At 39.3% G+C, this 16565-nt stretch overlaps 1 protein-coding gene across 17 annotated transcripts in view; it reads left to right on the top strand.

Moving 5' to 3' along the window:
- The window catches only part of ATP8B4 (ATPase phospholipid transporting 8B4 (putative)), a 285562-nt gene that overhangs the window by 25632 nt on the left and 243365 nt on the right, over nucleotides 1–16565 (top strand). For 7 of the 17 annotated variants that reach the window (XM_021095810.1, XM_021095809.1, XM_021095798.1 and 4 more), the window contains exon 2: nucleotides 9403–9471. In XM_021095810.1, the coding sequence (XP_020951469.1) occupies nucleotides 9444–9471 (28 nt within the window). In that variant the 5' untranslated portion in view covers nucleotides 9403–9443. Of the gene's footprint in view, nucleotides 1–819; nucleotides 1399–3640; nucleotides 3884–8548; nucleotides 8847–9402; nucleotides 9472–16565 lie in introns of those variants that run through there. The other 10 variants (XM_021095763.1, XM_021095823.1, XM_021095867.1 and 7 more) reach the window with 6 other exon arrangements.

A 16565-nucleotide genomic window follows, 5' to 3' on the forward strand; every position in this document is an offset into this window, starting at 1 on the left:
TTGGGAGAGGAAGGGTAAAAATGCACGCAAGAGGCAGTGAAAGCAGGCCAGGAAAGGAGGAGAAAGGAAAGAGAAAAGAAAACTAGGAGATGAGGTTGGAAAATAAGCAGGGGATAAACAAGAGGAGGAGGGGAAGCAGGGTTCCCACTACTTTAGAATTTTGTGGCTGGGTAACAGCTGCATGCTTAACAGGATATAAACAGAACTTAGTGTCGGCATGACAACTTACAACAAAATCAATCTGATATACATTATACAGGAAATAGAATAATTTATTTTTGAGTCATGGTAATTAGATATAATTGGTAAGAAGTTTATAGATTTGGCTGTGCTAACCATCACTTTGACAAACACTCACACAGACTGGCTTAAAAATTTTTACTTCTATTTTTACCCACTATCTACACTCCACAAGCACTATGGCTCTCGGCAGCTGCCCTTGACCCCCAGAATGATGAATTATCTACACCTTCTACCTTCACACAGCACTCAAAGCTGCACATATTCAGGACTGAGGCCCTGCTTATTCCTCACCTTATCCATCACTGGTCTAACCTCCCAAGGCTGAGCTTTCCCTGCTTCACCACCATCTCCTTTCCCTGGGTTCTTAGACCTGTGCTTCATCCCTCACCTCATCTATTAGAGGCCTGGCATGGGGGGCCCTGGGGAATTTTCTTGGGCTGATCAACATGACTCTCAGCAGATATGATTGCAAGGCCACCATGTCCAGGGATGGGAGAACTTACTGAGGCTTTGCTTTTCAGCTCCTCGTGACCTAGGGCTGGGTGGGAGGAAGGGGCAGGGGTAGGACCAGAGACAATGGAGGCAGCAGGAGGAAAGAAGGGGCTGATTCCATATCCTGCCATCCCATTTCCCATCCTCAGACTCTACTTTGCTCAAGCAGGTGGGTTTTTCAAGGTTCACCTAAGCCTAGCCTGGTGTTGGCTTCCCAGGCAGCCACCTTCCCCTCTCTTCCTATGGGTTAGTCCTCAGAAAGGGGTTGGGCTGGGCTTTGAAGCATGTGCCTTAGTGAGAAATGGGAAGGAAAGTCAGGGACACGGAAAGGAAACTGAGAGAATGAAAGAGGAGCAAAGGGGAGGAAGCAGGAGGAGGGAGGACAGAGCAAAGAGGAAGGAAGAAGGGGGAGGGATCACATTTTTATGGAGTGAACTATATTTACACATGATTTAACCTTGTAGCAGTCCTGGGAGGAAGGCATTATTACCTCAATTTTACAGATTTGGAGGTTGAGTCTTAGGAAAGGTAAGTGACTTGGTCAAAATAACACTAGATAGAAAGTAATTGAGCCGAGATTGGGATCTGTTATCCTAAATGTCTCTCTGATATAGTACAATGTCCCCAAAGAGGACCAGAAGACAGATCTGGGGAAAGAGGAAGGTAAGCAAAACAGAACAGGGACTGGAGAATAGAATGGAAGGGGCAGGAGATCTTAATGAGTTGAGGGCTGGGGTTGGGCTCCTTGAAGCTGTATGGCCCATCTTGTCCCTAAGTCCTGAGAACTGGGGGAGAACCCACTGCTTGCAGGCAGTAGAGAATCCCCCAGTAGGGATAGTCCAGTTTCTCCCTGGACCCTGAGATGAAGCTAGGCAGGGGGGCTTCCTGGGCAGCACTCTTGAGAGCTGCCAAGAATCTACCTTTGCTGCTCTCCTGGCTTCACCTGTGCTTCCTGTCTCTTCCCCAGCTGCCCTGGCCCCAGCCTTTCCCCTTTCTTGTCCAGTCTCCTCTGATTCCTTTGCCTTCCTGTTACTCTCCCTCATATTTCTAATCTCTCTTCTCACTGGTTCTACCCCCAGTCTCATTACTCACTCACACTTTACCACCTTTATTTTATGACAGAGCATCTTACAGGAATTACATTCACTGTTCTCATTTCATCCTATGTTTATGTAGACTTTTTGACAGAGAACGTTCAGAGGGCTTCCTTCAAGATAACTAATATCTAGCAAGTACTTCCATTGTGTGTCCTTGTGTGTACATTCTGAGGCTTACAGAGCTTACTTGTACTATATTCTGTAATGTTAGTAGAAAAAGCAGGAATCCAGTATCAGGTGGTATGATGCCCAAGTATAAGCTTGCAGCCATAGCGTCCTACTGCCCTTTCAGCAGGTCAGCAGGCTGTTCCCTTAGTGGCCTCTTGGTGAGTTTATTATGACTAGAGTGGGTCATTTGTGCTGTAGAGTTTGGACCCTAATTCAACAGCATACCAAAAACAGATCTGTCTTTCTGGGACAGGTTAATACAAGCTCAGGAGACTGATGCTATAGAGTAAGATGAATGACAATTTGTTAATTGAAAACATGCAATATAGCTGTCAAGAGGGCCAGAATGTTCACTTCAACATGCATGACAGGTGTATTTTTTCCCCCGAAGGCAGATTTCTGTGGGAAAGCAAGTTATTATCAGCAAACTGCTTGGTGATCATGGAATTGGAGCAGGGGGAATTAACTCTAATAACTTGACTGCTGAATGGCCTCTGATCATTAAAGAGAATCTCCATTTTCATCCTTTGTTTAAAGTGTTGAGTCACCTGCATCCAGTTGTACCCATTTTCACTATAAGCAGGGACCTCCTTAAGGAATCACCAGGATGATTGACCAGGATGCCCTCTTCTGCAAATAGCTTCTTTTCTTTTTTTTTTTTTTTTTGTCTTTTTGCTATTTCTTGGGCCACTCCCACGGCATATGGAGTTTTCCCAGGCTAGGGGTCTAATCGTAGCTGTAGCCGCCAGCCTATGCCAGAGCCACAGCAACGCGGGATCCGAGCCGCATCTGCAACCTACACCACAGCTCACGGCAACGCCGGATCGTTAACCCACTGAGCAAGGGCAGGGATCGAACCCGCAACCTCATGGTTCCTAGTCAGATTCGTTAACCACTGAGCCACAACGGGAACTCCTTTTTTTTTTTTTTTTTTGGCAAATAGCTTCTTAAGTAGTATTTCCATCTTGGATGTCTTGTCACCACCTTCAATCTCAAGGTATCTGAAACCAACTCCTATTTCCCTCGAACAAACTGCAGTTTTCCTTCGACTTTGCCATTTTTCCTATTAGAGGAATTATTTTCCAAGATTCAAAACCCGAATTTAAAATGTTAAAAGCCTCAAATTCTTCATGCAAGCATTGCTCTCAATCTTTGCCAATAAAGTAGTCATTTTAATGAATTAACACACATAAAGTGCTTAGCTATTATTGTAGTTCCATTTCTCTCCCTACATTTCCACAGACCTTTCTTATAAAAACCCACTAACACTTTGACACAAGAAAAGCACCATTTTAATTCTTTACATAAGGTGAAGGTAAGGGTAAGATAAGACCTATCTAGCAGCTCAGCTTTTCCCATTTCTTCAGCTTTGAGGTGATTTCAAAAAAGGAGGAAGGTATTCATGGAAATAATATTTGCTTTAGCACTTATAAATGGTTGAACTTCAAATTCCTAAGTTCCTACTTTTGGGGCTAGATTTCATTTTAGCAAATCCTTCTTTTGTATTTTTATTTTTTTATTATAGTTTATTTACAAATCCTTTATCACTTGATTTTTTTTTGAGTCTATTTCTTTAGACTTTCACTGATTCTAAAGTTCAACAAAAGATGGCTTTTTCTTTACTTTGACATCTTTTACAGGTGGAGAGAATGTCAGCTGGAGTATTTTGGTGAACTCATATATGTACAACAATAAAAGCACTAAATTTTACTTCTTCAAATTTACACTGGGATCTGCTACATTAGTTTGAATCCTCCATTAAATATGCTGGGATTGCTGCTGTTACAAGGATAAGATTGAATTGGAGGAAACATGGACTTGAACTTCAATTGTTAATTTTTGTTGTAATCATATGCTCTAGAGAATAAAAACACTTGAATCAGGTCATTAATAAGAAACAACTTTTACGAATCTTACATAAATATTGTTTAATTTATACAACAGTAATTGCATTATTATTGTGGATTCATTATGCAATAGAGAATATTTTCTACAAAAGCAAAAATGGCTAAAATTTAAAAAGAATTTATTCATTATCTTTAAAATAAAAAGACTTCAAAGATATTTGTGAAATGGCATTAGAGAAAGTAAAAGCAATGAAATAGTTGTATGGCTTAAAGGTAATTTTAGGAAGAATATGGTATTGCTTTATGTTTAATTGTTAGAGGTTTTTTAAAATGATAAGTGTTTGTAGGAAGATCTAAAATAAGAGAGAGAAAGGGTTTCATGGGTATTTTCTTTTGAGTTCCCTTTATATTAAATAATCGTGTATTTAATTCATCCTTTATACTGCCTGTTAGTACTAATCCATCAAAGCAATCTAGCGAACCAATAAGGAAAAAGGAAGAAAAAGTTGGCCACTGGCCAGTACCCTTAATAACTTCCTGAGAGATTGAATTTCTTTCTTTTACCGCCTGTCAGAGTGGAGAGTCCCTTTTGCCATCTTGCTTAAAGAATAATTCTTTTCACCTGCTCGAGGGACTCTGCGCCCATGAAAACAAAACCTGTTTACTTAGTCCCTAGAGAGAGTTTTCAAGTCCTAACAAGTTGGCTTAGAATTTGCTGATGAGCCTTAGCCTTAACTCTCTGACCAGATGGGGCCACCAGATCCAGGTGTCATTGTCACAGAATCCTTTTCCATGTTGCTTTTTTGTATCTGTTGTTGTACGTATTTGTTGGAACACAGATAGTCCTTTATGGATTAAAACTTCCCTTGTCCATGTTACTTCTCGTAGAAGGGATTTCCCTCAAAAAATCTCTTTTGTGCATTTTCTTCTAGAGCCAGAGTGCTTCCTCTTGCCCTCCTCCCCCCAAATTTGCAAATTTCCTCCTATCTCATGCTCTTCAGTTTGCCTGCAATCCTGTTCCTATTGGTAATCAAATGCTTCTTGTTCTTTGAGGTTCTTCCTAGGCTTGGGGGATGGGTGCACAGGAGGATGGGGACCAACTGGAGAGAGGGAGCAGTCAAGAAAGCCATGATGATTCACAATTTGGGAAGATCTAAGACATTCTTGAACTTGAGGTTGGGGTCTGGGAAGGGATAGTTGCTAAAAGGGAAATGCATTTTAGCATCTGGAGGCCTTTGTTTCATTCCTTATAGAAACTGAGAGCAGCAATCATTCTTTCATTTAGCAAATGTTTACTGAATACTGCTGTAAGCCAGGCATGCATTAGATGCTGGAGGTATAACTATACATAAGACATATCAGGTCTCTGCCCCACTGGAGTTGTAGACTAATGGGAAATCAGCCAATACAATAGGCAGACACATTCTAGAATGATAGGGGCTCTGAAATGGAAAGTTCTGGATTCTATGAGAGCAGATAGGAAGTGCTCTTATCTTTGATTTGGGAGACCAAGGGAGGACTCCTAGAGGAAGTGATATATGAGTTGATATTGGAAATTTGAGTATGAATTTTCAGGTGAAGGGGTTGACAATGGGGTTGGCTTATTACAGGCAGAGGGAAGAGCATGTGTGAAGGCCCTCAAATGGAAAGAAGCTAAATTGAGTATTTCTGTAAAATAGACGTGAGGGGTTACAAGGAGGAATGGGGGTAGTAAGGAGAGTGATGAGAATCAGGCTAGGAAAGCTAACAGGGACCAGGTTGCAGAGCAATGAGTCATGTTAGAATTTGATTTTTTTTTCTTAGGCCAATGGGAGGTCATTGGAGGGTTTTAATCAGGAATGTGACATAATGCCATTTAACTTTTATAGAGATGACTCTGACTTCAATGTGGATCTTGGTCTGTAGGTAGCCAGGGCTAGAGCTGGGAAACTCATTAGGAGGAATGCACAGGAAAGCAGTCACTGATCAGCAGGCATGTCCTAGGGGCGTCTGCTGCCTAGAGGGGGTGGGGAGCAGTGAGCCGGGGAAGTGGGGGGGGGACTGTCTTAGGCAGCTTTTGGTGGCAGTTGGTAGAAGGCATGGGAAGAAAAACAGAAGAGTGATTTGAAGGGTTACACTTGAGGACCTATCCCTGCTTCTGGCAGCACCTGGCAGTGGTACCCTTGTCTTCTTGTTGGATTCATCAGTTCTAGTGGCTTGTCCCTGGAAAAGCAGTGAGTTTTACATGATGTTGATGGCCTTGTTTGTCAGGGGCACCAGAGGGGTGGCTGTTCCCTCAGCAGGTTGCTGTTTATCCTGCAGCTGGTGATGGGAACTCATGAACCTCTGGGCAAAACAGGGAGAAATATTGATGGTTGCAGGCTTTTTAGACTCCAGAGATTTGTAGTGGAGCAGTAGGTGTTGATGAAATTCCTCTGCATTCTCTTTTTCTTGCAACTGTTAAGCCATAAGCATTACCCTTCCTCTTTTCTGGTCTCCACATGACTAAACAACTTCTTCTATGTTTTTTAATGCATCCTGCTATGCCACTTCTTTGAGCAGGAACAAACAAACCATTTCTCTCTCTCTCTCTCTCTCTTTTTTTTTTTTTTTTTTTTTTTGTCTTTTTAGGGCTGTACCTGTGGCATATGGAGGTTCCCAGGCTAGGGGTCAAATTGGAGCTTTTGCTGCTGGCCTATGCCAGAGCCACAGCAATGCCAGATCCGAGCTGCATCTGTGACCTACACCACAGCTCACAGCAATGCCAGATCCCTAATTCACGATGGGAACTCCCAACCATTTCTCTTTTTAATCTAAAGAGCATGCATTCAGTACCTCTGCCTACCCTGTCATGTGTCTGCCAAGGTGCCTGAGTTCATTTCCATCGTCTATTGAGTTCTAAATATTGAAGTTGTTTGTTTGCGTCTTTATTTATTCATTCTGAATCCTTAATAGAGTTTATCTTATGAAGAAGACTAGGCTGTATGTAAGGAAAAAATGAAAGACAATAATAACATTATTCTGCCTCCCTATTTATTTATTGCTAAATGACTTTATTTTCCTTCCAGTTTTAGTAGGATATAATCTGACATACAGCACTGTGTAAGTTTAAGGTGTACGGCATAATGATTTGATCAGTATTATTTAATAATTTCCAGATGCCATCATCTCAGATAAAAGAAAAAGAAAAAAGTGTTTTTTCCTTGTAATGAGAACTCATAAGACTTACTCTCTTAAAAGCTTTCGTATATAGCACACGACAGTGTTAATTATATTCATCATGTTGTGCATAACATCCCTAGTGCCTGATATCTTCTAACTGGAAGTTTGTACATTTTAATCACCTTCATCCTCTTCCGCTTCCTTCCATCCCCCACCTCTGGTAACCACAAATCTGATCTTCTTTTTTTTTTCCTGTAGTTTATTGTTTGTCTTTTGAAATATAATTGACCTACAACACTATGTTAGTTCCTGGTGCACAGCACCACAATTTGATATTTCTATACATTTCAAAATAATCCCTGCAGTAGGTCTAGTTACCGTCTATCACCATATGGATCTATTGCATTATTATTGACTATATTCCCCACACTGTACATTTCTTCCCCATGGCTCATTTATTTTGTCACTGGAAGTTTGAACCTCTCAATATCTCATACCTATTTTACTCATCCTCCCACTTCCCTCCTTGCTGGCAACCACCTTTTTGTTCCCTGTATCTCTGAGGGTTTGTGTGTGTGTGTGGGGGAGGGGGTTCTAGTTACTAATTTCTTTGTTTTTCAGATTCTAGATATAAGTGAGATCATACAGTAGTTGTCTTTCTCTTGTTTCACCTATCATAATACTCCCTAGGTATATCCATATTATCGAAAATGGTAAGATTTCATTCTTTTTGATGTCTGAATAGTATTCCACTGTGTGTGTGTGTATGTGTGTGTGTGTGACATCTTCTTTATCCATTAAGCTCTCAATGGGTACTTAAGTTGCTTCCATATCTTGGTTATTGGAAATAATGGTGTGATGAACATAAGGGTGCATATATCTTTTTTTTTTTTTTTTTTGTCTTTTTGCCATTTCTTGGGCCGCTCCCGTGACATATGGAAATTCCCAGGCTAGGGGTTGAATCAGAGCTGTAGCCACCAGCCTATGCCAGAGTCACAGCAACGTGGGATCTGAGCTGCGTCACCAACCTACACCACAGCTCACAGCAACGCAATGCCTGATCCTTCACCCACTGAGCAAGGCCAGGGATCGAACCCGCAACCTCATGGTTCCTAGTCGGATTCGTTAACCACTGAGCCACGATGGGAACTCCCATGCATATATCTTTTTGAATCAGTGTTTTTGTAGTATTTGGAAAAATGCCCAGAAGTGGAATTGCTAGATCATACGTTTTTTTTTTTTTTTACACTTTTTTGAAGACTCCATATTGTTTTCCATAGCCATTTCGCCAATTTACATTCCCACCAACAGTGCATAAGAAAACAGTGCCCTTTTCTCTGTATTCTTGCTAACACTTATTTGTTGTGTTTTTGATAATAGCCATTCTGAGAGGTGTGAGGTGGTATCTCATTGTGGTTTTGATTCGCATTTCCCTGGTGATTAGTGATGTTGAACATCTTTGTATGTGTCTGTTGGCCATCTATATGTCTCTTCTTTGGAAAAAAAATGTCTCTGACCATTTTCAAATTTAAAAAAAAATTAAAAAAGTTTTTATTTAAAAAATTTTAAGTTGTGTTGTATATGTTCTTTGTGTATTTTGCGTATTAGCACATTATCAGATGTATCATTTGCAGATATCTTCTCCTAGGCAGTAGGTAGGCTTTTCATTTTGTTGATAGTTTCCTTCACTGTGCAAAAGCTTTTTAATTTGATGTAATTCCATTTTCACTTTTACTTCCCTTGCCTGAGGAGACAGATTCCGTCCCTGCCAACACACCAAAAAAATTACTAAGACTGATGTCCAGGGGTGCAATGCCTATTTTTTCTTCTAAGAATTTTATGGTTTCAGGTCTTACATGTAAGTCTTTAATGCATTATTCTGGCTTTTTAATAATTATATGGAAGAGACTATACAAATGAGAAAAAATTTTGAACTGTATTTTGTTTCTGTAAAGCCTGGCCAATAGTTTCTTCCACATTATCTCCCATAGCTTAGCAGTAGTTCCCAGCTGTGGCTATGGGAAAGAATCACTTTTGGTGCTTGAATAAAAGGCAGGTGCTGGAGCATTACCCCTGAGATACTCTGATTCACAGAGTTTTGAATGTATGAACAAATTTGGCTCTATTTTAATGCCAAACTGAATTGTATATTTGTACTTATCTTAACTAGTTCCATATAGCCACTGTAATACAAATAGATAATTTTCGTATAGAATTATGCTTATCTTATTTGAGTTAAAGCTGGTAAGTGGGGTCTGTTATTCCTTATTGTGTTACCTAGTTGTCTAGATTTGACTAGGAATAAAGCTGAAGGATGGAAATTTATGGTTAAAGAGCATTTCTCAAAAATGAATGTTGTGTTCATTTCTGGTTTATTGTATTTGCTTTTTTTTTCTGTTTGTTTTGTTTTATAGGCCACCCTTTGAGACCTGGTGAAAGATAATCCGGAGCAATTATGTTCTGCAGTAAAAAGAAATCACTCGGTAAGTGTTGAGTTCTTGAAGTGACACAAAGTAAATATGATTTTTTAATTTTGATTTTAACTTTATGGAGGTGTAATTTATAAACAAAAACCACACATATTTTAAATGTTCAGTCTGATGAATTTTGTCTCTGCTGAAATCTGTCTCCATGTAGTTCCAACCCCCAGATCATCTGTCATGCCCTTTGTGGCAATACTTTCATATTCCCAGTGCCAATTTAAGAGTCTAGAATTATTGTCAGCATTTTTTCTTTTTCAAATGAAATGATTTATTTATATCCAATCACTTAGTAGTATAAAAGTTAGATTGACCAGTTTCGACAGGGACAAGTTCCCAGTAGAATCTGTTGTTGCAGGGATTTGATAAGTTTAGTCTCACTCTTTTAAAAAGTAATTTGTATGGAGTTCCCATTGTGGCTTGGAAGGTTGAGAACCCGACAGAGTGTCCATGAGGATGTGGGTTTGATCCAGGTCTTGCTCAGTGGGTTAAGGATCTGGTGTTGCTGCAAGCCGCCGCATAAGTCGCAGATGTGGCTCAGATCCTTATTTATTTATTTATTTATTTATTTATTTATTTATTTATTTTTAATTGTTATTTCCCCAATACATTTTTTTTTCTACTGTACAGCATGGTGACCCAGTTACACATACATGTATACATTTTTTTCCTCACATTATCACACTTCATTGTAAGTGACTAGACATAGTTCCCAGGGCTACACAGCAGGCTCTCATTGCTAATCCATTCCAAAGGCAATAGTTTGCATATATTAACCCCAAGTTCCCAATCCACCCCATTCCCTCCCTCTCCCCTCTTGGCAACCACAAGTCTATTCTCCAAGTCCATGATTTTCTTTTCTGTGGAAAGATTCATTTGTGCCATATATTAGATTCCAGATATAAATGATGTCATATGGTATTTGTCTTTCTCTTTCTGACTTATTTCACTCACTATGGGAGTCTCTACTTCCATCCATGGTGCTGCAAATGGCATTATTTTATTCTTTTTTTATGGCTGAGTGGTATTCCATTGTGTATATATACCACATCTTCCTAATCCAATTATCTGTCAATGGACATTTGGGTTGTTTCCATGTCTTGGCTATTGTGAATAGTGCTACAATGAACATGCAGGTGCATGTGACTTTTTAAGGAAAGTTTTGTCCGGATATATGCCTAAGAGTGGGGTTGCTGGGTCATAGGGGAGTTCTAGATTTAGTTTTCTAAGGTACCTCCACACTGTTCACCATAGTGGTTGTACCAGCTTACATTCCCACCAACAGTGCAGGAGGGTTCCCGTTTCTCCACACCCCCTCCAGCATTTGTGGACTTATTAATGATGGCCATTCTGACTGGTGTGAGGTGGTATCTCATAGTAGTTTTGATTTGCATTTCTCTAATAATCAGGGATGTTGAGCATTTTTTAATATGCTTGTTGGCCATCTGTACATCTTCCTTGGAGAAATGTCTATTCAGGTCTTTTGCCCATTTTTCAATTGGGTTGTTGGCTTTTTTGCTATTGAGTTGTATAAATTGTTTGTGTATCCTAGAGATTAAGCCCTTGTCCATTGCATCATTTGAAACTATTTTCTCCCATTCTGTATGTTGTCTTGTTTTCTTTTTGGTTTCCTTTGCTGTGCAAAAGCTTGTCAGTTTGATTAAGTCCTGTTGGTTTATTTTTGCTTTTATTTATGTTGCTTTGGGAGATTGACCTGAGAAAACATTTGTAAGGTTGATGTCAGAGAATGTTTTGCCTATGTTCTCTTCCAGGAGTTTGATGGTGTCTTGTCTTATATTTAAGTCTTTAAGCCATTTTGAATTTATTTTCTTGCATGGTGTGGGGATGTGTTCTAGTTTCATTGATTTGCATGGAGCTGTCCAGGTTTCCCAGCAATACTTGCTGAAAAGACTGTCTTTTCCCCATTTTATGTCTTGCTTCCTTTGTCAAAGAATAATTGCCCATAGGTGTCAGGGTTTATTTCTGGGTTCTCTCTTCTGTTGCATTGATCTATATGTCTGTTTTGGTAACAGAACCACACTGTCTTGATGATTGTGGCTTTGTAATATTGCCTGAAGTCTGGGAGAGTTATGCCTCCTGCTTGGTTTTTGTTCCTCCGGCTAGCTTTGGCAATTCTGGGTCTTTTGTGGTTCCATGTAAATTTTTGGATTGTTTGTTCTACTTTGAAAAATGTCATGAGTAATTTGATAGAGATTGCATGGTATCTGTAGATTGCTTTGGGTAGTATGGCCATTTTTACAATATTAATTTTTCCAACCCAGGAGCACAGAATATCTTTCCATTTCTTTACATCTTACTTAATTTCCTTGATTAATGTTTTGTAGTTCTTAGTATAAGTACTTTACCTCCTTGGTCAGATGTATTTCCAGGTATTTGATTTTTTGGGGTGCAGTTTTAAAAGGTATGGTATTTTTGTATTCCTTTTCTAATATTTCATTTTTAGTATACAGAAATGCAACCGATTTCTGAATGTTAGTCTTGTTCCCTGCTATTTTACTGAATTTGTTGATCAGTTCAAGTAGTTTTTGGGTTGAGTCCTTGGGTTTTTTTATATATAGTATCATGTCATCTGCATACAGTGACAGTTTTACCTCTTCTCTTCCTATTTGAATGCCTTTTGTTTGTCTGATTGCTGAGGCTAGGACTTCCAATACTATGTTGAATAACAGTGGTGAGAGTGGGTATCCTTGTCTTGTTCCAAATTTTAGTGGAAAGGCTTTCAGATTTTCTCCATTGAGTATTATATTTGCTGTGGATTTGTCATAAATGGCTTTAATTATGTTAACATATGTTCCCTCTATACCCACTTTGGTAAGAGTTTTGATAATGAATGGATGTTGTATTTTGTCAGATGCTTTTTCTGCATCTATTGAAATGATCATGCGGTTTTTTACTTCTCTTTTGTTAACTGAGTGTAAGGCGTTGATCGATTTGTGTATGTTGAACCATCCTTGTGCACCTGGGATGAATCCCACCTGCTCATGGTGTATGATTTTTTGATATGTTGTTGGATTCGGTTGGCTAAAATTTTGTTGAGAGTTTTTGCATCTATATTCATCAGATATTGGCCTATGATTTTCTTTTTTGGTGGTATCTTTGGTTTTAGAATTAGGGTGATGGTGGCATCGTAGGATGTCTTTGATAATGTTCCTTCTTCTTCAAACTTTTGAAAAAGTTTAACGAGGATGGGTATAAATTCCTCTTTGTATGTTTTGTAGAAATCACCTGTGAAGCCATCTGGTCCTGGACTTTTATTTGTAGGGAATGTTTTTATGACATATTCAATTTCATTTCTATTGATCACTCTGTTCCACTGATCTATTTCTTCTTGATTCAGTTTTGGCAGGCTGTAAGTCTCTAGAAAGTTGTCCATTTCTTCTAGGTTGTCAAATTTGTTGGCATATAATTGTTCATAATATCCTCTTATGGTTTTTCGTATTTCTGTAGTATCCATTGTGACCTCTCCTTTTTCATTTCTTCTTTTGTTAATTTGGGTTTTTTCTCTCCTCTTCTTGGTGAGTCTATCCAGAGGTCTGTCAATTTTGTTTACCTTTTCAAAGAACCAGTTCTTGGTTTTATTGATTTTTTTCTCTTTTTTGAATCTCTATTTTATTGATTTCCTATTTTATCTTTATGATTTCTTTCCTTGTGCTACCTTTAGGTTTTGTTTGCTCTTCTTTTTCTAAGTCATTCAGATGTTGGGTTAAGTTGTTTATTTAAGATTTTTCTTCTTTTTTGAGGAAGGCCTGTACTGCTATGAACTTCCCCCTGAGCACTGCTTTTGTGGCATCCTATAGATTTTGAGTGTTTGTGTCTTCATTATCATTTGTCTTGAGGGATTTTTAAATTTCCTTCTTGATTTCCTCATTGACCCCTTGGTTTTTTAGTAGCATGTTGTTTAGTCTCCATGTAGTCAGTTTTTTCTTATTTCTTTTCCTATGGTTAATTTATAGTTTTATGCCATTGTGGTCAGAGAAGATAATTTCTATACTCTTAAATTTGTTGAGGTTAGCTTTGTGTCCCAGTATGTGATCAATTCTTGAGAATGTTCCATGTGCACTTGAGAAGAATGTATATTCTGATTTTTTTGGATGTAATGTCCTGAAAATGTCGACTAAGTCTAACTTTTCTATTGTGTCCTCTAGGAACTCTGTTGCCTTATTGATTTTCTGTCTATAGGATCTGTCCGTTGATGTGAGTGGGGTGTTAAAATCTCCTACTATGATTGTATTCCCATAAATTTATCCTTTTATGTCTGTTAGTGTTTGTTGTATGTATCTGGGTTCTCCTATATTAGGGGCATGTATATTGACAATTGTGATAGCCTCTTCTTGAATGGATCCTTTAACCATTAAATAGTGTCCTTCTTTGATCTTTCTTTATGGCCTTCGTTTTAAGGTCTATTTTGTCTGATATGAGTATTGCAACTCCTGATTTCCTGTCTTGTCCATTGTCATGAAATATCTTTTCCCATCTCCTCATGTTCAACCTATATGTGTCCTTTGCCCTAAGGTGAGTTTCTTGTAGGCAGAAGATTGAAGGTTTTTGCTTTTTTATCCAATCTGCCACTCTGTGTTGCTTGATTGGAGCATTCAGTCCATTGATATTTAAGGTTACTATTGATAGATATGTGTTTATTGCCATTTTAAACCTTGTTTTCCAGTTGATTATATGTTCCTCTTTTTTTCTTTTTTTGTTGGATGGTTTACATTTATTTTTTGCTTGAGTACTTTTCAGTTTTTGTGAATGTAATGTTTGGTTTTGATTTGTGGTTGCCCTGTTTTTAAAGTACTTTAACCCCTTCCTGTATCTGCTTGCTTTTGCCTGATAGTCATATAGGCTCAAACACATCATTAAAATAAAAAAATAATCTGTATTTTCTTACTTTCCTTCCCAAGAATATATGATTTTTTGATGTCTGGTTTTTATTTTATTTTATTATTTTTTAAACATCTTCCTGTTTAGATCTGTATGCTGGCTTATTTAAGTGACTGCATTCCAGTTGTTATTTCTTCCATCCTAATTCTTCTTTTCTTCTTCTCTCTCTTTTTTTTTTATTTTAGAGAAGCCCTTTCAGTATTTCTTTTAGAATGGGTTTAGTATTGCTGTACTGTTTTAGTTTTTGTTTGTTGGATAAAATCTTTATTTCCCCTTCTAATTTAAATGATATTATTGCTTGATAAGAGTATTCCAGGATGCAAATTTTTTCCTTTCAGCACTTTAAATATATCTTGCCACTCCCTTCTGGTCTGTAGTGTTTCTGTAGAGAAATCAGCTGATAGCCTTATGGGGGTTCCCTTATATTTAATGCTCTGCTTTTCTCTTGCTGCCTTTAGAATCCTCTCTAACTTTTGCCATTTTTATTATAATCTGCCTTTGTGTGGGCCTGTTTGGGTTCAACTTGTTTGGGGCCTTCTGTGCTTCCTCTATCTTGATATCTATATCCTTTAGATTTGGAAAGTTTTCAGCCACAATTTCTTCAAATATATTTTCAATCCCCTTTTCTTTTTCTTTTCCTTCCTATTGTGTGTAGATTGGCCCACTTTATATTATCCCGTAGGACTCTTATATTGCTTTCATGTTTTTCCATTTGGTTTTCTGTCTGCTGTCCAGATTGGGTGATTCTATTATTTTATCTTCCACATCACTAATTCATTCCTCTCCATTATTCACTCAGCTCTTTATTGACTTTAGCTCAGTTTGCATCTCTGCAAATAAATTTTACAGTTTTTCTTGGCTCTTTATATTTTCTATTTCCTTTCTAAAGGAGTCTACATTACTGTTCATATCCTCTCTTAATTCCTTCAGTATTTTCAATATCTTCCTTTTGAACTCAATGTATGTCAGACTGCAGAGGTCTGTTTATTTGTTGACTGCTTCATGTGCATCCTGTTCCTTTAACTGGGAATGGTTTCTGAGCTTCTTCTTCTTGCTTATATTTTTCTTTTTCTGTGAGTTTAGGGAAGCCAACCTTAGTCTTGGAGGGCTACTTCTATGCAAGAGCACCCCTTTGTATTTTGTGGGGGGTTATTATTTATTTTGGGGGTGGAAGTGTGAATATTTGCTGTCTCTTTCTTCAGTGTGGGCAGGCTGTTATTCCCAGGATGTGCAGTGTGTTTTCAGGGAGAAGGAGGCAATGGGTAGGGCCAGCAATCAGTGCCTGGACATTGGGCTTTGAAGAGCAGCAAGGATCTGCAGGAAGGTGGCACAGGTTTTTCCTAGTTGTAGGGCCCTGGGAAGTGGCAATGAACTCTAGGCATATCTTCAAGGTGACCAGAGCATTTGGTGGTAGCAACAGCAGGGTGTGTGAGTTCTCAGGGAAATGAGAGCAACAATAGCTTGTGTTTGATTGCAATGCCCTCCTCTGAGGTGATTGGAACCACAGGTGCTGCCTGTTCTGGGACTCCTATTGGGAGCGGGCCATGACCATCTCTAGAGTCAGTGATAACTGTGTGGTTTGCCCCCACCACCTGTAGACCATGCATGAAGCAAGCCATCTCACTTAGCTCACATAGGAGGTGCTGTACAGGTTGCTCATAGTTGCAGGATCCTGGGCAGTGACAGAGAGCAGGCGTGTGGGTACTGCCTGGAATGTTTGGCAGTGGCATCAGCAGGGTGGGTGTGTTCTTGGGATTGCGAGAGCACCAATAGTTGGTGTTCAATCACAATGCCCTCCTCTGTGGTGCCCTTGAGGTGAATGGGACTGCAAGTGACTTTTGTTCAGGTATCTGCAGTGGCGGTGGGCCATGCCCACCTCTGCAATCAGGGATAACTGTGACAGTTTGCCCCCGCTGCCTGGAGACCACACAAGAGGCACCCTGTCCCACTTAGCCCACCCAGGAGGTGCTGCACCAGCCGCTCCCAGTTCTAGGGTCTTGAGAAGGGACAGTGACCAGTATCTGGGCACTGCCCAGAGTATTTGGCAGTGGCAGCTGCAGGTGGGTGTGTTCCAAGGAGAGTGAGAACAATAGTATATGGTGCTTGGTTGCAGTGCCCTCTTTTTTTTCTTTTTTGCCAACCCCTGAGGTGATTGGGGTTACAGGTGGAGCCCACTCACAGGCCCCCAGTGGTGGCAA

Source organism: Sus scrofa, chromosome 1, assembly GCF_000003025.6.
Source record: "Sus scrofa isolate TJ Tabasco breed Duroc chromosome 1, Sscrofa11.1, whole genome shotgun sequence".
In the NCBI taxonomy this organism is placed as follows: domain Eukaryota; kingdom Metazoa; phylum Chordata; class Mammalia; order Artiodactyla; family Suidae; genus Sus; species Sus scrofa.